General features: G+C 45.2%; 1 protein-coding gene across 1 annotated transcript in view; it reads right to left on the reverse strand.

Annotated features, from left to right (window-relative positions):
- Positions 1-1003: 1003 nt before the first annotated feature.
- LOC119174276 (CCR4-NOT transcription complex subunit 11) overlaps positions 1004-22861 on the reverse strand; it is a 64024-nt gene continuing 42166 nt past the window's right edge. Inside the window, exons 12-13 of the mRNA XM_037425119.2 lie at positions 6522-6677; positions 1004-1288 (exon numbers count right to left, since the gene is read on the reverse strand). Coding sequence (XP_037281016.2) covers positions 1151-1288; positions 6522-6677 — 294 coding nt within the window. The 3' untranslated portion in view covers positions 1004-1150. The remainder of the gene's footprint in view (positions 1289-6521; positions 6678-22861) is intronic.

Raw genomic sequence — 22861 nt, forward strand, 5'->3', positions numbered from 1 at the left:
TTGTGGGCCGATTTTGGTATTGCTTGCTTGCATCGTTAAGGCATTTAGGAAATTATATCTAGTAGAAATGAGAATGGAAGAAACATATCGACGGTTCAGTGTATATTTCAGCGTCACATTACTAGTATACTTTTCTTGGAGAGCTAAACAGAGCATCTGCAGCCGCACATTGACCCACTACGTGATTGACACCATGTTTGTTTTTGAGAAACCGGTGTGTTGAGAAGGTGGTGGTGTCTAAGAAATGGAAAGGAAACAAAGGCATATTTGCAAAATAAACAATAAACGTTTTTTATCTATCAAGTCCTACAACTGGTTGAGTTTTATAATAAATAAAGCAAAATTTATGTAAGCAAGTCAAATAAAAAAATTACCAGAAAATGTAAGTACTACGTATTCTTTTGGTGCGGCAGCAGACATGCGCTTCAGTGCTATAGCTTTCACAGTGCTGTCGAGAAAAGATGTCACCTAGTATAATACTTAAGAGAAGCAAAAACAGAATAAGGCTAAGCAGAAGCTAGAGCTCGCTTACTAAGATGACCAATACATAAACTCTGTTGCGTGAAATGCTTGAGTTCCACACTAGCAAAACCCACGTGCTAAAAGCAAACAGTACTTCTTGCATGTCATGATCTCGACTACACACACCACAATGCTGCTGACAAGGGGTTGATGATCGTTATTTTGAAGATGGTTGACAAGCTAGTAAAGCTTGCCATTAAAGTCTTTTACTTGGTCCACACGAAGCCTAAAGAAAGTGGTACTTCATACAAACACGAATTTGGCACCCCACAAATCACCCTGCATAGTTTTTTTCATTTACAATACCTGTTATCGATACTACCTGCTCCAAAAAGCACCATTTGCAAAAGCTTGCAGCATGTTGCACACACACCTATACCTAGCTTTAGCCTACAAACTTGTGCGTCCCATAAGATTTACTCGCACAACTACCAGCAAAAGCTACACTGAGGCACTTGCCAAATGAAATTGACGACGCTGATGCACAAACATGAAAAAGTTTATTTTCGAGAAAAAACCATAAAAGAGAATTCTTCGCAGCATAAAAATCACAACTCTCTTCAGTTACAACTTCTGAACGATGCCGTATTTCACAGAACTGCTCCGCTCGCCATGGTTATCCACAGAGCTATTTCGTACTTGTTTGAGATGGTGATGACGGTCCTTGTTCCGCTGTATCGAGCTGCTTGAGAAGACGAAATAGAGCAGCTGCTTCTCTGATTCGGCTGAACTCGATGCAAAATGCTTGGACTTCAATGAAGAGATCCTACAGGAAAGAAAAAGCGGGTTTCAAACATCCATCATATTTCAGGAGTAGGCGGCGTGCCTGAAATGATGACAGCATGCTCGTCAAAATCACTAGCGCATATTAAAATGCCCACAATAGAGCACTATTTCACTGTTCATGCACACGGTGAAAAAGCCAGTCTCCATAAACAAAAAAAAAAGGAACCAAAAATATCTAATTGAAATTAGCTGCCATGTAAATTAATGAGATTTGACAGACAATGATAATCTTTTCGTCCATTTTTTTTTCTTCGCATATGTGCGGTTTAATGTCCTAAAACCACCATATGATTATGAGCGACGCCGTAGTGGAGGGCTCCGTAAATTTCGACCACCTAAAGTTCTTTGCCGGGCACCAAAATTTGAGTACATAGGCCCAGAGCATTTTCGCCTCTATCGAAAATGCAGCAGCTATAGCCAGGATTCGATCCCGCAACCTGCAGGTTAGCAGCCGAGTACCTTAGCCACTAACACCACCGTGGCGAAGCTCTTTCTTCACATTATCATTACATTTACTTTTAATACAATCCCCTAACTTTCCTTGGTATCATTGTCTATGACTTGCATTCATATTGCGTCTAACAAAAGAAATGACCTCTAAATTTACACCTCTTTCCTTCTACCATGTAAAATGGAATACCAGTACTGCATTGTTGGAAGCCTAACACTTCGAGCTAGAAATTCTACCAAGGAGACCAAGTGAACTACAAGTGTAGTGGTTCAATGATATTTTGCTACATAACAGAACGTTTGACATATCAAGCACAGTTTACATGGCCGCATCACTGGAGAAGAGAAATGCTCAACATAACGTTTTTCAGTTCATGATCATCATTGATGATGACATTCACAGCGATTCTTTAAAGGTACTGTTTTTTTTTTTCTTAGCATGAAATTCAATCACTCAGCTTCACATTGATTCACATACGCATCAGACAATGAAAATTGGCAAAACTTATTCAAAAGTCCATGAGTGCAACATGCAAGCAAATAATGTTCTGTACAAGGCCTCATAATGTCCAAGTTTAAGGAGCCCTAAAGTGCAATACTGTAACATTTAGTTCGGTGCAAAATTCAAAAAAGAAAACTTAAATTTAAGCATTTGCTTTCAGGTCTAGTAACCAGTATGTTTTGTGCGAAATAGATATTAGTCTAATTCTGAAAGGACAATTCCAGATCTAAACGGGTTCAACATCTGTCTTGGTCATCCCCTTAATACAAATTTAACGTGGTGGCACTAGAGAGTGCTCATGTTTCCTGGTTCAGCTGCATATTTAAAGAAAACTACAGCTGTGCAAGTAGCAATATTTTGGGTGTGAAGTGAACTGGAATATTAAAGATTGTGAATCGAACAAAATATTTCTGAATATTTCTGAAATACTTTTCAAGTACTTCGAAGAGAAATCAGAGAAAAAAAAGTTGGAGAGCATTCTTAAGCATATTCTAATAAGAAAGCACTAAGAAAGTGCTTCTTTTGTCAAGCTGATGAAGTGCTGGTGGGGTGGTGTTTCACAGTTGTCTTATCAAGACTGGGGCAATGCGGAGGCCTAAATATATTTATGTACATGATTTGGTGCAACATAAGTGTTGCCGACAACACTTAACACATGAAAGGCAGAGATGCTATTTCCGACAGCTTTAAAGCTTCACCTCCTTTCCTTCATCTGAGCTTTCTTTTTCCCCCCTCATATGCTCATCCAGCTTACTGCCGTATCATTTATTCATTTGTTTAGGAGAATACTGCCAGTCTGAATGCCAGACTTTGGGCAGCGGTAGGCAGTACAATGAACACATTACAAAAAATGTGTAGAAAAAAAAAAAGAAATGCGTTGATTCACAGAAAAAGAAAACAGAAAATGCAGTCCACAATTGTTGTGCGATACAGAGCAATACCAAAAACTGAGCGAAAGTAGTGCGCGGCAGATCTTGCTGTGCATAAAAAAATAAAAATAAATCAAGTGTACAAGTATAGTCGGTAACAATGCACAAAGTACATCCGGGCATGTTAGTTGCAAGCATGGCAAATTGGTGAGACAAACATTTTGACTAAGAGTAAGATGGGCACAAGAAGAATGGCACTGTAAAGGAAATGGGAGTGTAGCTATCGGAAAGATGGAGCAGGTAATGCATAGAAAAATGATTTCAGGTCGTTACTTTCCAGAGCCTCTAGTGACAATTTCTTCCAGTCGTTGATTGAGCGGGAGAAAAAAAGAGTACCTGTATATGTTAGTGTGACGAAGGAGCTGACCAAATGTTGTAGGGTGAAAGGAGCATGTTTCGTGGCACGAAATTGGTTCAACGTAATTGGTTTTCTAAATTGCTAGCTTATCATTATATATGAAGTAGAAAAACTCCAATCTTTCATGGTAACGTCTCCGTTGCAAAGTTTTGAGCTTAGCACTCTCTAAAAGAGCTGATGGAGATGCGTCATGTCGGTAAGCATTAAAAACGAACCGTACAGCCTTTCGCTGTATTGATTCAAGTTTATCTATGTTAACTTGTGTGTGGGTATCCCATACAGACAACACATATTCTAGTAACGGCATTACGTATGTTTTTATGCAAGAAGCATAGTCTCTCGGGTTGCTTTAGCTAGAGTCCGTCTTAAGTAACCTAGTTTTCCCAGAGCCCTTTTTTTTTTTAATATAAGCTATATGATCATTCCATTTTAAATCAGATGTGATTACAAGGCCAAGGTTCATATATTGCAAAACAATAGACAAGGAGTGATTGTCTAGATTGTATTGAAATTTTAAAGCATATTTTTTTCAGTTTATGGTCATCACAACAGTTTTTTTTCGGATTTATGTTCCCTTGCCATTTCGTACACCAGTCCTTAATTTTAGATAAAGAATTGTTTAAAAGAAGCTGGTTGATAGAATCGCTCAATTCTTAATAAAGCACGCAGTCATCTGCGAAAAGCCTTATCTTAACTAATATATTGTGGACAATATCATTTATAAAAACCAAGAAGAAAAGAGGTCCCAGGACGGATTCCTGAGATATGCCAGATTGAACTTGTGTGGACGGCGAGTTGGTTCCACCGACTGTGGTTCCACGGACTGTGATTCCACCGACTGTGGTTTCATTGACCGCGACGCATTGGTACCTGCAGCTCAAGTATGCTTCGATCCAGGTCAATAAAGAGTCATTTTTCAGAATCTGCTTGAATTCGATTAGTAGCTTACGGTGTGAGATGCGGTCAAACACAATTTCAAAATCTAGAAATAATATATCTATTTGGCTTTGTTTGTCTAGACCAAAGGCAAGGTCATGTACCATTTCAAGCAGTTGGGTAAGCGTCGATAAGCCGCTTCGGAAGTCATGCTGATGACTGTTTATTACGATGTTGCTTTTTTCGATGAACAGAAAAAGGTGCTTAAATATTATATATGTTCAAGAACTTTACCGCAACCGCATAACAGTAATATTAATCTGTATGCGGAAGGTATATACTAATTTGCCTTTTTTTGGTATGGGAGTTCTTTTTGCATAACGGCAGTCATGAGGAAGTTCTGCTCGAGAAAGTGATTTCCGAAATATTAGGCTTAGGTACATAGAACACTATTCTGCGTAGCACACCAGAAAGGCGTTGAATATGTTGTCAATCCTACTGAATTTCTTATCGTCTAACTTGAGCCTCAGGAAAAATACATACTCTTCCTCTATTCTATATTTCCAATCGGTGGCAAATCACCAAACAAAGGAAATTCAGGTTTCAAGCCATTATTATTAGTGAAAACTGAACAGAAGTATTCATTGAGTATGCGCACTGTTTTTGAGCTGGTAGTGACAGCATTCCTGTCTATGACAAAAATAGGTGTTGACTTTTTATTTGGCGACCGATACTTCCAAAATTTCGCCGGGGATGAAGAAATAAATTTTTTTAGTTGAACATTTTGATAATGAGCTTTAGCGACAGCATTACAGTTTTTAAGCTGCAATCTCAGTGCGCAAATCTAGTTGCTTGTGGATGCTTCATTGCGCCGTTTCTGTTTTTTATTTTTTTTAAGTCTTCGTCCCAAGCATACTAACTCTTTGGTTATCCAGGGGTTAGTCTTATGTAATATTTTACGCTTACGTGGTAAAAAGTCATCAATGCATTTTGTTACAAGGTTTCTGAAAAAGTTCCACAGCCTATAAATGATTAACTGAGTGCTTATCTGACTCGTAGAGGGATACAAAATGTGTGAATGAGCTGTATAGTACGTCAAGTACATCAACATCGCTTGCGTGTGCAAACACAGGAACAAAAGTTTCTGGCTTTATGACCTTGTGGATGCAGCTTAATTGCATATCCAGGCATACAATTTTGTGGTCCGATATACCCTCTAAGATTCGGATAGTAGGATTTTGCTGTAATACCCTGTGGTTCACGAAGAATAGATTGAAGACTGATTGTGTGGTACCTTGGACTCGAGTTGGTGCATGAACAAGTTGGGTTAAATCATGAAACAACACAATATCAAGAATATGTTCAGCCTCATTTGAAAGCACATAGGGAAAGTCATTGTCCCAGGCAACAAGGAAAACGTTAAAGTCTGCAACAAGCAATAGATTACTGGAGTGATTTCAATAAGTTCATAAAAATTTATTAAGCCTTTTGTTGAGTAGAGTATTCACCCAATTCCAACACACACCTCACTTAAATAACCCAAAAACAAAAACACAGAAATGGGGCAGTTTAAACGCGTATACCAAAATCTAATGCACATGTAATATGAAGGTCTATTTTTTATATATATATATATAATATATATATAAAAATATATTACTATATAATAAGGTAAATACAGTACTCTCCCTGAATCTTGATATTGCTTGCTGCAAAGTGATCATCTAAGCAATGGACAGTCAGGGACTGCACTTAAGTAAAAGAGTTGGCGAAAATATGGGCCCACACGTCCAAGTTTCCTTTCATTTTTATCCCAATTAGTCTACTGTGCCATGGAGAAAAAGTACACACAAGAAACAGGCAAATTCATGATAATATATCTGGCACAAGGTCAGTGAATGGAAATTTATGAAGCAGAATGAACATGTCAGCCCTTGGAAGAACGTTTCTTACAAACACATTTATAAAAAAAAAAGGTCGGGAAAAAACCATTGAGTGAAAGATGTATACAGCAGAATATAACACTTCAATTATTCTCAAGATAAATTTTCCAGAGTAGCCATCCATAAATACCACCTTTGGAAACAGAGCCACTTACCTGGACATTGATAATCTTGTTTCTAATGAGGGACTGAAGGAACACACAAACCAATCGCACCAGCCTATTTTGCATGTAGCGATCCTTGATGGTCTCACAAGTCGATATGCAGTTTGAGATATACAGGTGTACAAACTCTGTAGGGAGCTCCACAGCCTGCACAAACAACAGAGATGCCTTATCACTTTCATACATTGCATTGGCCCAAGTTGAAGTACAAACACCTAAGCCAAGTCAGTGCGAAATAATAATAGACTATAAAAAAACAAAAATGGAGCTATAAATATGAATGAAGCTAAGATGTTTATTGATGAACCACCGAATGGTATGTGCATAATTAACTGTAAATGTGCATTGACACATCATTCCAGCTCGGAGAGAGGGGGCGACAAAAGGATTCCACGTGTCGTAAAGCACATTGCGAGAAATCTAGCACGGAAGATGGAAGCTATATCAATGCTTCACTTATACAGTCACTCTTCCGAGTTGTGGGGTGTAAACATGAAGCACCATGCTCTCGGAACAAATGGACACAGCAGATGCGGTCGGACCCAACCAAACAACTACAAATTTTTTCAATTACTTTTAAGAGCGATACATCGTCAGCCGAATCAATACACCAGTTATGATCAACACACTAAAACAAACTTACTCAATATTCCACGACTCTCAACAACATAACAAACAGAAGCAAGGTAGCGCGAAGGCAGCGTCGCCAATGCTCGACCCACAGAGCCCATTGAAGACGACCCGCGGTGCCGACCGCAGCAGAATCACCGCAAAAAACGACCATTCGCGCGAACCGCCACCCGCCATGGAGAACCGCTCAATTCAGGGTTACCAGATGGCACAAACCTCAAATGGCCAAATTGGAATGCATAGTAGCCAAAACGTAGCCAAATGTGTAAATTTGAAGTAGGCCAAAAATAGCCCAATTCGTTTCTTTCTTTGGGATTTTTTTCGCACTCATGCAATGAGGTTCTCACGGAAATTTCTGCCGGTTTTTTTTTTTGGTGAGCAAAGAAGGGCACTGACCACCCAAATGGAACCTTTTCTATTCCTTTGAGTGTGTGTGTTCTTTTGCTGCCTTATGCATATCAGTTCTATTGCACAATATATTTTGTTTTTGCCATTTGAAATGACGATGTAGTTACTGTAAGACACATAAAATGTTTGTCACCTGACAAACACAAAAACTTCCATGAAAAGCACAGAAAAGATGAATGCTTTGGGACTTGCAGAACACTTCATGTTGTTTGGATGCGTCTCTTGTTGAGTGAAGTTTCAGGCCCTGAACGTGCGGTGGCAATTTTACTTTGCAAGATAGGCATCACATCACACCGTCCGAATGGGGACGGAGAGAGGCAGTTTATGTGTAAAAAAATAATGAAGGAGCTGTTCATCTGGTACACAGAATTACTGAGCACTTATGGAACCTTACATTACAATTTTGCGCATGAATGGAACTTTTTCTAAAGAAACATCCAGTGTGAGGCAACTATAGTGAAAGAGCAAACTATATAAAGTTCAGAATAGTAAAATAATCGATTCCGGAGATAGGAAACATATCTTTCAAATTTGGCTTCTTTTCCCATTCCTTCTTGTAGTTCCGAGTGCTCTCCGCCCTCTGCCCATTCGGGGGGTCCTCTCATCATGCTTGGCACAGAAGTAAGGTGTGCCATTATTAAGGAGGCCGCGGACGAGCACGGTTGTCTATAAGGTGTTGCGAACCCTGGCCCACGAGTGCGCGTGCTGTCTGGTAGCGTGACTAGAGAGCAGCTTGCCCTGTCACGGCGACGAAAAGCCAAGCACCAAGCCTGAACAGTTTATTTCATGGCCAACCGAGACTGCTCTACTTCTTGCTAAGCACGAAACAGTAAACCCAAATCTAATGGTGAAACAGTGCAAAACATGCAATGGCAGGAGCATCTTTCAAAGGAGAATCAAGCGCAGATAAGCAAAACAGCAACCCCCCCCCTCTCCACACAAGGTGAAGATAATTGCTCCTTGCACTCGCACAGTTTTCAAATCTGCTGCTGTTAAGGAGGTGCTTTGATGTGCCGATGTAGTCCCTAAAAATTTAGGAAATACCGCACCTAAAGGCAAGCGGTTGTTTGAGTCTTTCTGTGGCCTTCATATAATCGCGTGAAGTTTCTTGTCGAGTCGACGGCAATGCAGCCCAAAAATAACCACATAGCCAAAGAGGAAAAATCAATGCAAACTCGAACACAAAGTAGCCCAATTTGGCTATTAACAGCCAAATCTGGTAACCCTGCCGCTAATGTCTCGTATTCCACCAGCCAGCGTCGCCGACAGGCGTCGCTGCTGGTGCTACTGCACCAACCGTGATGATGATAATGATGGTAAGTGCTCTCGAGCTCAACGCCACTTACCGCTTAACAGTTGTGAACCCTAACTGTTGCCTATGCGTGAAACACGTGTGCGCCATGAGGCACAAACAACTTTACAGGGGGTGTTAGCATCGCCACAGAGTATTTGTATATAGTAATTTCTTGCAAAATGCAGTTTGACATGTAGGAATTTTCAAGCTACGTCTTCTCCCCCGTCCTGTCATGATGCGATGGTGCGCGTGCACACTAGGTAAAATGGATCAGTGGGTGGCCCATGAATAAACATGTTAGAAGCACCCATCCTTGTCAGTTAAGGGGGTGAGAGACCTCTTTTGGTTGAAAAATACAACTTTGGAATTTTACAAACACTTGACAGCGCATTTCTTTATTTTTTTAAAAATACATCAGACTTGGGAACTCGCAGTTTCAAAATGAATGTTTGGTCACTTGGTCATTTTATTTTACACATTGAGAAGAAATACACGCAAACACCTACATTATTTCTGCATTTGTCTCAAAACAACCATTCTTGAAATTTCTGTATCCCTTTCTCAGGAACTAGCTGGCATAAGCCAACAAATTTTTTACATGTATGTATGTATGTATGTATGTATATATATATATATATATATATATATATATAACGTAATTACTCGAATCTAACGCGCACCTTTTTTCCGGTTAAGCGAGTTCATAAATCACATGCGCGTTAGAATCGAGTACGAACAAAAAATTACGGTCAATCTATTGCCATCGGCAAATCCAAAATGGCCGCCCCCTACGTGCATCGGCATGGCGCGTTGGCCATTTCTGCCTATGTGTTTCCCGTGTGCGGCACTTCGTACGTGTGCTGAGGAGTTCGTCATCTAGTAGTGCATTAGCATCGACGGCGTGGAAGGGCCGACTCCAAAAACTCGAATGCACCACGATGCCGCTTTTAAAAGAAAAGTCATCGCGTGTGCAGAAACGGACGGAAATCGGGCCGCATCGCGGTCGTTCGGAGTTCCCGAAACATGCGTGCGGGACCGGCGGAAACAAAAGCAGAAGATTGTCGACAGCAAAGCTTCACGCAAAGGCTTCAGTGGACCACAGCAGGGTCGGTTTCCGCAAATTAAAAGGCTGCTCAGCGAGTATGTGCTTGAGCAGCGAGCGGCCCGTGACGACAGAACTGCTCCAAGTGCTGGCTATGCAATTAGTCTTAGAAAAAGGTCTAATGCGCAGCCAGTTTAAAGCGAGAAGGTGCTGGCTAACCAACTTTATGAAGAGGAAAGGCTTTTCCCTCCGAAGGGGAACATGCATATGCGAAAAGTTTTGCGGAGGAGTACGATGAAAAGCTTCACAGTTTTCAGAGGTTCGTCCTAAACTTGCGCCGCAACAACGGCTACCTGCTTGCGCAAATCGGAATTGCGATCAGACGCCTCTTTACTTCGACATGCCTGGCACCACAACCGTCGAGAAGAAGTGGGCGAAGCAAGTTCGCGTGCTGACATCGGTCCACGGTGAAACTACAGTGACGGTAATGCTCTGTTACACGTTGTAGCGCTTCGCGGCGACCGCAGTCTGCGGGTAGCGGGGCCGATCGCCGTCGCTCCGTCGAGCCAAGGACCAGGGGAGAGCTTTGAGCAAACTTAACGGATTTATTTACATCATTACAGGGAGTTGTCGAGATGACAGAAGAGAAGAGAAGAACTAGTGGTTTCACAAACCACGAGCGTGGTGGTTGAACTTTACATCGTTCAGAGCGACGTCCAGCACTCTGCCGCGTCGTTTTATGCCCTGTCGGGCTCCTCCTCTACGAGTCGACCACCAATCACGCACACACAGGTGAGGGGGGGCGAGCATGCAAGGTCCACGTGAACACTGCACTTTGGTGGCGCCAGCAAGGCTCTCCCTCGTCGTGTGTGAGTCTTTAGTCGAGAGTGCCCACGATCCTGGCCGCATACTTCAGAGGGTCCGCCGATTATGTTCGCTCAATTAGCGGGGCGATCCGCGGCAGCCGCCACGGTCTCCCCCAGGAAGACGCCGTCCCTGTTGTCCTCTTGGTGGCGTCTTGGCGACACTACGTCTCGTACTCCGGGACAATGCCTGGCGGGCTTAGGCAGTCAGCCGATCGGCTACTTGACAATGGATTAAAGAAGCGCCGCTCTTTCGAGGGGTGCCCGGTTCGTGGATTCCTCTGGGGAGAGCCCTTTGGCCAGCGCCGTCGTCGTCTGCCGGTTAACGCGCCAACGATGCGTGACTGGCCCAGGCGGGAGATAGAGTGGCGGCTCCAAAACCCTCTTTGGCGACATTCCATCCCGTTGGCGCCGCTGTCAATCAGCAGGCGACGTCTCGTGGGGCCGGCCTCTGTTGCTTCCTCCGTCCAGACATGGCGAGACTGTCCTTTTTGCACTAATCCGGCGTGGCAAATGACTCGCTGGGTCAAGGCATAGCCCGATCGCTACAGCTCCTCCGCCGACGGGAAGATCTCGGACGTCGGGTAGCACCAGCTGCTCGACGGGAGAGATCACAGTAACCGCAGTCTCCCAACACCATTTAAACCACAAAGACCCACCGCTAGAACCAGCAAGCGCCGGCAATGAGTTTTCGGCAACCAGGCTGGTCTTTCAAATGTGCCACAATGCACCTACGCTTTTTTTGCTCTTTTAAATGGCAACCACACTAATACGCTTGCCCATAGCTAAAAATTTCGATTACTCCAAATACCCCTTAAAATCATTACGGAAAACGTCCCTCAACGTTCCGTATAACACGACGCTCAGCTAAAGAATTCAACTGATCCCTCAGCACATACTAAAATACAAAGGGTAATGCAATTTCGTATACTAACACGCTTATTTGCTGAATGTAGTTTCATGTCAGCCCATGGTTTTAAAGAACGCACAAGACTTTGCTGTGCGCTCTAGCATGACATCTTACTCTCATCCAAAGAGCGCTAGCATACCTACACGCACCTAACATAGGCGATATCTCTCTCACCTAGGTGTCCTTAAACCCTCCTCTGAACGTGAATTTTCTCGAGAAACAAACGCAAGGAACAATCACACTTGAGGTACACGTCAGGAGTGCGTAACAAAACAGGCGTTAATTTTGCGCCAAAACCCCTGTACCGAATGTTTCTCCCCATGAGCATTTCGAAAATTGCTTTGTTTGGTTTTATTCTAAAACCTTCCCAAACATTGCTCATTTACTCTATTGAAGACGGCATGCGATGCCGCGCTTAACTAAAGGGCACGAAGCATAGAAACTCCGGCGCCGCTCGACTACGCTACCGCGCTTTCAAAACTAGTGGGCGTACCAAATCTTCATTTGCGACTTGCGTGCTCGTATCTTAAAGAAAACTCCTTTCACGCAGTCAGTTGACTGATGCGGGCCACTGCTTTCTCATAACGCTGAACAATTCAACTCGAAATTTTGACAAAGTTACACGCAAACAAAATCTAGAGGGAAGAAAAAAGTGTCCAAGCAAACTAGCTGTGGAGATGACACAGGAACACCACTTTAAAACCAAATATAACCAAACAAGTATGTTTCAAAATAAACTCCTGTGTCCGACTCTCCCTCCTACAGCTGTCGCTTCCCCTTCAGCCGTACACGCGGCGGTCGTAGTCTTCGACTCTGAAAACGCGCGAGACGACAACGTGCACGAGCAACAAGCTTAACTGCAGCGTTCCGCCTCATTTGCGATTTTGGCGGTCTTCTATCAGTTCGGCGTAGGAGACCGGAGCGATGCGTGGGACAGAGTGGCCATGCTTTCTTTGGGCTAGCTCGCGTGTGGTGCTTAGCTATTGTGGCTTTTCCTTTTCCTCTAGGACCCCTTCTACAATCCCGTTCCCGCAAAGCTTTAAATCTCCTGCGTACATTCCGTCGCGGGGATGCGCGCTGGGGCCTACCCTTCCGCCGTTGGAACCTTACTTTACGCCACAAAGGACCTTTCTTTGAACTGGCTGGTAACCTACTCTTGGGCCGCTCGCCCGGCTGATTGCCCCCTCTTTCACCGCTTCGCTTTGTCGCTCGCGTACGCCTCTCTCGTTTCCGGCGACGTCTGCGACCGACCTGTCCTGCACCGCTGGTGAATTCGTTGCCGGTTGAGTTATCAATGGTTTTACCGCTCAAGGGTGCCTCTGCACCACCTGCCACAGTGTTTCGGCACTTTGATTTCTTGGCTCTGTCGCCCTGTCTGGCCGATTCACCTGTGCTAACGCTGTACTCAGGTGCGCCCTGAAACGTTCTGTGGATAGAACGGAAAGAACGGCGCTCTCCACGCAATTCCATTCGCGAACCCGCTTTCCTCTTGCTTTTCGTCCGGTCGCTCGGACGCATGCAATGTAATTTTGACGCTGCTGCCAAGCTCTTATTTGCTACGCTGACAGGTTTTGCGCCTTCTTTTACACGCGTAGTACTGTTCGTCTTTCTCGCGGATTTGCGACGTCTCTTTCGTCTGCGCTGCTTTTTGCGTGTCACTTCCGAGCCTCCCGATCGCATCTCACACTCGTGAACCCTCTCACAGCTTTCGTCAGCTGTCTCAGTCGCGCGGTCTAAATGATTTTTGACCTGGTCATCTTTATTCTCACCCTCTAGACCGGCGGACTTGTTAACACACTTACGAACAATGCAGCTGTTTCCCTTCGAAAAATCTTGCTCGCATTCCTGAGAGCTGTCTGCAACTGCACTGATACCCTTCTCTACGCTCGCTGCTTCTGAGCTTTCTCCGGTGTTCTTGCCTACTTCGACCTCATTTGCAAGATCCACCGTCGCGACAAACACAGTTGAGGTCTGTGCCAGATTGTCTACAGCTATTCTAGCTGTTTCGCTAACAGTTAACTGGCAAAGCACCTCGTCGCACTCGCTCTGGCCTTCGTCGGCCTCTCTACTCAGCGCAGCCTCATTCGCAGCACTCAAACTCGATTTGCCTTCGAATCCGCCGCTATGTTCACACGTGCTAGCCTTCTCTAAAGCTCTGGGCTGCACCTCGCACTTCTCGTGCGCTACACTTGCGGATGGCTGAATCTTCCACTGCGTTGCCTCGACTTTTTGTTCTGACAGTTCAATCTCTAGGCTGAGTGCTCGCTCGAACTCTTCACCTCGCTCCCGTTTTTCTATCTCCCATTTGCTCTCACTATTCACCTTGGTGCTATGAGAGACACGCGGACCTCTCTCAGGCTTGGTTTTAATACCAGCACACCGTCGCGCGTTCTTCAACGGAGCGTTCGGGAGCTTGTACTCCATTTGCTTTCTGTCAGCTCTAATGCCGAAGCACCGCAGTAAGGCTGCCTTAGCTACATTGTAACTGTTGAACTCGTCCTCGGAAAGGTACCCTATTCTACCAATTAAGTCGCATGGAAAGACACTCAATAAGGCGATAGACCAATAGTCTTCGTCGAGCCCTAGGTCTGTGCAAACATTCTCGTAAGAGGTTAGGTAACTCTCTATATCCTCGCCCTCTTCGAATGGATGGATCCTCGAATTTACTTGAGACCATCTAAGGCACTGTATTGATCTTCTTGTCTCTTCCAGCTTTACCTTTAGGGTTTCCTTCCACTGTTCTCTCTCTTGCTCTCGCCTTTCTTGACGCTTTTTCTCGCGCTTTTGAATCTCGCTCCATGTTTCTTTAATCTCTTCACTGCTCAGATTCAAGCTATCGATAGCGCTAACAATTGCGTCTTTCTTCATCCCCGCATTTACTTCTGCTCCCAGCTCCTCCCCAAGAATCAGGAGCTGACTCTTCAACAAACGCTTCCAATCCATGACAGAGAACTAGTGTGGTGCAGCTCACTCTCTACCCAGAAGTTCCGTAAACAACTGCTTCTGTGGTAGCCTCTACCAGCGAAAAGATTTCACTTCTATCTTATCAGCCTGGCAACCAAAAAACCAAAGCCAGCACTCACCAGTCCACAGCTGCCAGTCTCCATGATCTCGGCGTGTTGTTCATTCTCCGTCCTCCAGGCTCACATCCAACCGCTTGCCATCCAGTTGTTAGGGATGGGAAGGAAGGTCGCTGATGATGGCATCCCACCGCTGCCACCAGTTGTAGCGCTTCGCGGCGACCGCAGTCTGCGGGTAGCGGGGCCGATCGCCGTCGCTCCGTCGAGCCAAGGACCAGGGGAGAGCTTTGAGCAAACTTAACGGATTTATTTACATCATTACAGGGAGTTGTCGAGATGACAGAAGAGAAGAGAAGAACTAGTGGTTTCACAAACCACGAGCGTGGTGGTTGAACTTTACATCGTTCAGAGCGACGTCCAGCACTCTGCCGCGTCGTTTTATGCCCTGTCGGGCTCCTCCTCTACGAGTCGACCACCAATCACGCACACACAGGTGAGGGGGGGCGAGCATGCAAGGTCCACGTGAACACTGCACTTTGGTGGCGCCAGCAAGGCTCTCCCTCGTCGTGTGTGAGTCTTTAGTCGAGAGTGCCCACGATCCTGGCCGCATACTTCAGAGGGTCCGCCGATTATGTTCGCTCAATTAGCGGGGCGATCCGCGGCAGCCGCCACGGTCTCCCCCAGGAAGACGCCGTCCCTGTTGTCCTCTTGGTGGCGTCTTGGCGACACTACGTCTCGTACTCCGGGACAATGCCTGGCGGGCTTAGGCAGTCAGCCGATCGGCTACTTGACAATGGATTAAAGAAGCGCCGCTCTTTCGAGGGGTGCCCGGTTCGTGGATTCCTCTGGGGAGAGCCCTTTGGCCAGCGCCGTCGTCGTCTGCCGGTTAACGCGCCAACGATGCGTGACTGGCCCAGGCGGGAGATAGAGTGGCGGCTCCAAAACCCTCTTTGGCGACATTCCATCCCGTTGGCGCCGCTGTCAATCAGCAGGCGACGTCTCGTGGGGCCGGCCTCTGTTGCTTCCTCCGTCCAGACATGGCGAGACTGTCCTTTTTGCACTAATCCGGCGTGGCAAATGACTCGCTGGGTCAAGGCATAGCCCGATCGCTACAACGTCAGATGGGCACAAGCTTCGCCCGTACCTGATATTTAAATGGAAGACGCTCCCGAAAGGAGTTGTTTTTTCGAGTGGTGTGATCGTGCGGGCCAGCGAGAAAAATGGGTGCGCGTTGCAATCGATGTCTTACGTTTTTTTTTTTTTTTCGCGGTGGAAATTGGGTGCGCGTTACAATCGAGGGCGCGGTAGAATCGAGTAAATACGGTATATGAGTAAATTTTCACAAGACAAACATAAAAACAACAAAAATCTTTTTGTGATGAGCTCACAATTTTAGTTCCTCTTTTGTAAAGCACAGGCTACCTTTTTACAAAATTGCAATGCTCTGCAGATCGTAGATATTACAAAATACATATGTAGAAAAAAAATGGCAGCATATCCACGGAGTGAATGATGGAGAGTGGGGCGAAGCATTCGTCCGTCCATTCGTTCTTGCTTCCGTCCGTCGATGCATCCGTCTGTGTGACCGTCCATGCGTCCTACCGCTCGTCCGTGCGTGCGCCCGTCCCTGCGTTCGTCCATGCATCCACCCCTGCGTCCGTTCATGCGTCCATCCATTCATCTGCCTGTGTGTCCGTTCGTCCATCTATTCAACACTCCAAGTACCACCATCTCGCATCTTTTTATCATAAATTCCCCATATAGAAGCAGCGGACATTCCAAGAACTAAACGAGAGGTGGCACACGCACACTTTCTTGCGGCCTGCCCTTCGGGTCTACCACCCACCTTTAACCACCTCGAGTTCATGGCATATACTAGTTCATTGCATTCATGGCCCTGCGGCTCAACGCTCGCTAAACCTTTCTAAAACTAAGGATGCTACACCCAGCAAGTATAACATAGCAACCCTTTCTTGTCAGATAGTGCTCAATGTACATGCCAATGGCTGCTAATGGGGATCGCAGCGTGCGCGTTAACTAAAAGCCGAATGCTCCTGTCTTTCAGTCCCCCTTAGCAGCCAATGGCATATACAATGAGCACTATCTTTTATTGTAAAGACAGTGCTCTTATTGTAAAGAAGAAATCTCTCACCGGCACCACCTTGGTGGTCAAAATGTTAAACTTGTTACACACTACAATGGCTACGAGAGACGAATGGGTGCCGCTATAAGGAGCTTCGCTCCTAAAAAAATCTAAACACTCCTTCTGCAACTACAGTTGAGCTCTTGTGTGACCTACATCTACCTTCAAAATACCAAGCAGATTTCACAGCCATAGCTTTTATTATCATTGCTGTACAGCAAATGGTTGTAATTCACTTTCAAAGTCTCATCTCACCTTCACATCTTTTGTGCCTGTTCACACAGTCTTTATCCTATGCTACCATAATTTAACTACAATATAAAAACTAACTAGCCCAGCAGTCCCTCCCCCCAAGTTGATACTTTTTCAAAATAAGCTATATGAAATTGTGAGTTGACTTAAATTCGACGCAGGCTCCACTGCCAGGTTATTTGATACACTTTAAAAATACTAGAGCTGCGTGAATCACAAAATTTTAGGTGAAAAGCAAATTCAAATATGAAGGTCTGAGTAAGAATGAATTCAAATATTTTTCATATAGTTGTTTAATATTTTCTTTACTCCTTTTCAAATACTTCGAATGACAACTACATAAGAAAGCTTGTGGAGGATTTTTCCGCCCACTCTTACAAGACAGGAACACGAGGAAGTGTTCCTTTTGGCTAGGTTGGTGAAGTGTTGTAGGGACGGTGTTCCGTAGTTATGTTAGCAAAGATGAGGCAATGCATGTAGGAGACAGAAAGACTGATGTGCTCTCAGTAACGGTTTATTCATCGTGCACAACTACTTCTTCCTCTTTTCTAGCGGCCCTGCTACCTAGCGCCGCATCATCCTCTTTAATTTTCATCATCTTTCCGCAACCGCGTTCCAAGAGTGTGCATTCAGGGGGTAGAGTCATTGCACGCGCGGGACGTTGGAATTACTAGCCATCTGAGAGTTTTTTCAGGAAGGTGTGCACAGTACCGTACATCTTTTCTCACAAACGCCCTAATGACACGACCCACTTTCCACGTGAGAGACGGCGTATTTAGATATACTAGAACATGGTTGTCGGGTGTCACAGTAGATGACAGCGTACACTTGTTATGGGAGTCGGCATGCGGAGGCAAAACATTCCTCCTTCTGCCACTTACACAGGTACCGAAGTAGATGTTCCTGATGCTGCGCACTTCTTCGAAGGTGGAATTGAGTGGCGCTAAGGGCAAGATTTTTTCGTACTTTGGGCAGAGTGACGGTACGCTTGCCGACTGAGAAGTGGGGTGATGTAAGAGTGCCCATTGACGCGATGTCATCCTCTAAGTATGTAAGCGGATGATACTGAACTGACGCTTCAATTCTGCTAGCATGGTGAGCGTTGAAACGCAAGCTTCTCCGACCGAGGCATCGCTTGAGTGACGGTGAGGATGACACGTTCCCAAAAGCCTCTAAAGCATCTAAAGGTCACTGGTTCGATCCTGTGTTTCGGCACCTAACTATGTAGAAGACAGAGACCAACGTGCCTTCAATAACGGTTTACTCATCGAACACAGCTTTTTTTTTTCCTCTCTTCTAGCGGCCCTGCTACCCTGCGCTGCATCGTCCACTTAAGTTTTCATCAATGCAGAAGCCAGATTATATTTATTTACAATATTTGGAGCTACCGCTGTGGTGTCAACAACACGCTACACGTGAAAGGAAAAGACTGTTTCCTCCACCTTTTCCCTCTTCAACTTTTGTGAAAGCCCCATAGATTTGGTGGACAAAACGTGTTACATTTGAATTCAGAGTTGCTAAGATGCCTTGTATCAAAACATCTGATATTTTGAATGCTGCAAATCTTCCATTTTTTTTTTTCTGACTTGTGCTGAAACAGAATTAATCAAAGCCCCCAACTATGCCGCGTAGTTTCTAACCAGCACTTTCAAAAATCCTTCCATTTACAGTTGTAGCAAGATCTTATAGGCAGCTTTACCGCAATACCATAATGTAATCTAATCAAGCATACTAAAAATATGAAGGGGATACTGTAAAAGCGGCGGTTTCACGAGTTAATACATTTGCTACCGTACCAAAGTCTGAGAGGCAACTTCACTGCAATGTGACAATGTAATGTGGTAAAGCATGAAAAAAAAAAAAAATCTGAAGGGGCCACTGCCAATAGATCTCTCCAGAGGTACCGTATATACTCGTGTAAGGGCCGCCCTCGTGTAAGGGCCGCACCCCAACTTTGAAAGCGGATATTTCGAAAAAAAAAAACAAAAGTTCAAAATGTCCCGCCAGAAAAGTGTAGTTAGTTCATTTACAGCCAGATGGCGCTGCACGCTTTTCCGCTTTTATTCTACTTCCGCCGACGCGCCGACCACCATGACCTACTACACTCCTGACCTGCCCAGAGAGCACCTCTTCCAGCGCCCACGTTCTAGTTCATACCTTCTGCCGCTAGGGCCGTCACCTACGAGCGGCGTGGCGCTAGTCAGCACCTGCTCGCTGACGTCATCTTCACTCTTTGTGGTCAAATTTTGACCAACAAAGCACTCGTAGTGCGTATTTATGATCCAAAATTTAGAATTATTCAGAAATAATAATACTAAAAGACATTCAGAATTTTTTTGCAATAAAATGCACGCTACCACGCATAGGCTGCCCTACATCGTGTAAATCTACGGGTTCCCACGTTTGTCAACCAGTGTGCTATAAATACTCAAGCGCTCTGAACACCTTGCTTAACCAGCAATGTATGGGAAGAAATAGTCACATATATGCCGCCAGTTCACTACAGAATGCAGGCATTCTTATACCAGCGCCTACAAAACAACCGTAAAGAAACAGACGAACAGGTTATAGGTAGCGCCACCAATGGTGAGCGGTTGAACGAGAGCGGGGACACGCGCTCCCATAGGAACCCCGCTATCTGAACAGGTCAGGAGTGTAGTAGGTCATGGCCGACCACGCTGTTGACAGCGCGCCGCCATATTTGCCTTGTGCGGCCTCTTTGTTGGCATCGTTCCTAGCATCGTGTCGATACGTTGGCAGCGCGACTTCAGATCGGTGTCGTCGGTGTCACTTTGTTGGTTGTAGTGAACCCTGCAGAAGCCAGCGCACGTGACGGACGATGGGCCGGCATCTGAGATCATTCACTGCAGCATTTAAGCTGCAAGTGATTGACTATGCCGAGGAGCACGGGAAGCGGGAAGCTGGACGAAAGTACGACGTCGATGAGAAGCGCGTGCGTTACTGGATGAATCAGAAAGATGCCCTCGCCGCTACTAACAGGAGCCGAAAGGCGTTTCGCGGGAAAAAGTGCAAGTACCCGCAACTCGAAAGCGAGCTCGTCAACTACGTCGTCGACACACGAAGGGACGGCTACGCCGTATCGACTGACATGATACGCGTCAAAGCCCTCAGCATCGCTCGCCACATGGAAATACCCCCGGCACAATTCAAGGCAAGTCGGGGCTGGGCTACGCGGTTTATGAACCGTAACCAGCTTTCTATTCGGCGCCGAACGACGATTTGCCAAAAACTGCCGCGCGAGTACGAAGACCACGTCATTAAGTTTCATCGCTTCGTGAATGCTCTCAGGAGGGAGCATGAATACGACCTGTCCCAAATTGGGAATGCGGACCAGACACCTGTGTGGTTCGATGCACCGGAAAGCACCACAGTGGATTTAAAAGGTGCGAAAAGTGTGTCTGTGCGCACGACTGGTGCAGAACGCCAAAGGTGCACTGTGATGTTGTGCATCACGGCAGACGGCAGGAGGCTTCCGCCGTACGTCGTATTTAAAAGGAAGACTCTCCCAAAAGAGAAGTTCCCTCAGGGAATCGTCGTACGTGCGCAAGAGAAGGGCTGGATGTCCGAGGAACTGGTCGTTGACTGGATTAAGACCGTCTGGGCAAACAGACCTGGAGGGCTGTTACAACGGAAAGCCCTCCTTGTTTTGGACAGCTTTAGGGGCCACTTGACCGACCGCGTCAAGAACCGAGTTGCCGCAACTCGTACGGACTTGGCCGTCATTCCCGGTGGCCTGACGAGTGTGCTGCAGCCGCTCGACGTATGCGTCAACAGACCATTCAAAGTGGAATTTCGCCGATGTTACTCTGAATGGATGGCTGGAGGCGTCCACGAGAAGACCCCTACAGGACGGCTGAAGCGGGCGTCGCTCCAACAGGTGTGTGAATGGATTTTGAATGCGTGGCGTGCCATGTCAGTAGAAGTAGTTGCTAAAAGCTTCAAGGTAACGGGAATTTCGAACTCCATGAACGGCACCGAAGATGACCGTCTCTGGGAAGACGCGGACGCCGAGGCGAGCTCCTCCGAGAACGAGGACAGCGAAATGGAATCCGAATAAAAACATTTCTGGCATGTCATTTGTGACTCTTGCACTCTGCTACTGTTGCATAAACAGTACAGACCTTTGGCCTGTACTGCCTGTACTAAATCGGCCTGATTCGTGTAAGGGCCGCACCTAGCAAAATTTTCGAAAAAAAAGTGCGGCCCTTACACGAGTATATACGGTACGTCACAGCACAATGTCAGTGGCACATGTGCAAGGTGGCGGCTAGAAAAACCCGCCTGCTGGTGTCTCAGCATGGTATAGTAACACGGTGCTTGGAGCAAGATCTTTCTTTCTTTAAAGCTTAAATAAACTTCATCTTAATCTTACAAGATTAGCTGTGGTATGAGTCATAGAACATGTGGGTTTGAGGTAAACTGCATGACAAAAAACTTGCCACACTGGCTGACATACAGAAGCGAACACATGAGGCAGCCTGTGCGAGAAAAAGCGGCAACGTCTTTAAAAATGTGCAGTGTTATTTGTAGCGTCTAGTGCGCGTTGAAAGGCATCAACGTTATTGGTTAACCTTTGCGGATGATGAAACTGAGAATATTGTGTAGTTTGTGCTGTGTGAAACATGATGCATCTTGTTTGCAAAAACATTGACACTCGTGGTGGGCTTGTGGCAGTGACCGATAGTCAACGAAAAATCACCATTCGACATTTTAGTCACAGTAAATATGCATTTGACATGATCATCTATGAGTGCGTACACGTCAGCGTTTGCACTGCGCGCTGGAAAAAAACAATCTCAGGGCTGACATACAGCTGCACATAACTATTAGCGTTCTTTAGCATTGCCGACGTTTAGCGTTCTTTAGCATTGCCGACGTTGCGTATACGCTACGGCGGGGTGAACACAAACGTAATAAAAGTGTAACTTGCATTATCAGAGACTCCATACGTCTCAACTCTTTTGTTACCATGCGAAAATGGTTGTTTTTCATATGTCTCTGGAAGATCGTTTTTGCCAGTTCAAAAAGTACTCAAGCACGCATTGCAGCATACCAAACTTTGCACAATAAAATGTTCTTTGCAAAAAATATATGTTGTAGACCAACAAAAAATATTTTATATAGAAGAAAAATGTGCAAAGTGTAGATATTTCGGTCGCCAACTAGTAAACAGTGGAATAAAAAACAATATACACTCAAATCTCATAGTTATGCAATGAAATATAATGAAATAATAGATATAACGAATTAAATTAAATTCCCCTAGAAAGCTCCATTGAGAACCAAGCATTTTAAACCTCGTTGTGACGAAGTAAAATAACTGGTAAATAGATATAACAAATTATAATTAGTCTATCAAATAGTCTTTAACAAAAACTACCGTAGTGTGTTAAGTATATCGTTTCCTGCGGAGTTTGATGCTTGTTCGGTGTGGCTCTTTCAAAACTCACGCGCCAAACTTACAGCCACGCCCCTCATGGCCGTGAGAGCCGTCCTACTCAAACAGCCAGCAAGAGGATTAAAGAAGCGCTCAGCGGGTCACATGACCGAGAAGCGCCACCGCAGTGCAAAGCGATTTTCTCCTCACTTGGCAACCACTGCATCTTGGCTGCTACCCTCTGCACCGAGAAAGGAGGACTCTCCGTCACAGCTTTCTCCTTTTAAAAACGATAGTCTTTCTTGGGGACCTTCGACGCAAAAAGTTTGGTCAGTCTGTAAATTTGTCTGTTTGTCTGCCCTTAACGGTAC

The sequence above is a fragment of the Rhipicephalus microplus genome, unplaced genomic scaffold (genome assembly GCF_043290135.1).
Source record: "Rhipicephalus microplus isolate Deutch F79 unplaced genomic scaffold, USDA_Rmic scaffold_15, whole genome shotgun sequence".
In the NCBI taxonomy this organism is placed as follows: domain Eukaryota; kingdom Metazoa; phylum Arthropoda; class Arachnida; order Ixodida; family Ixodidae; genus Rhipicephalus; species Rhipicephalus microplus.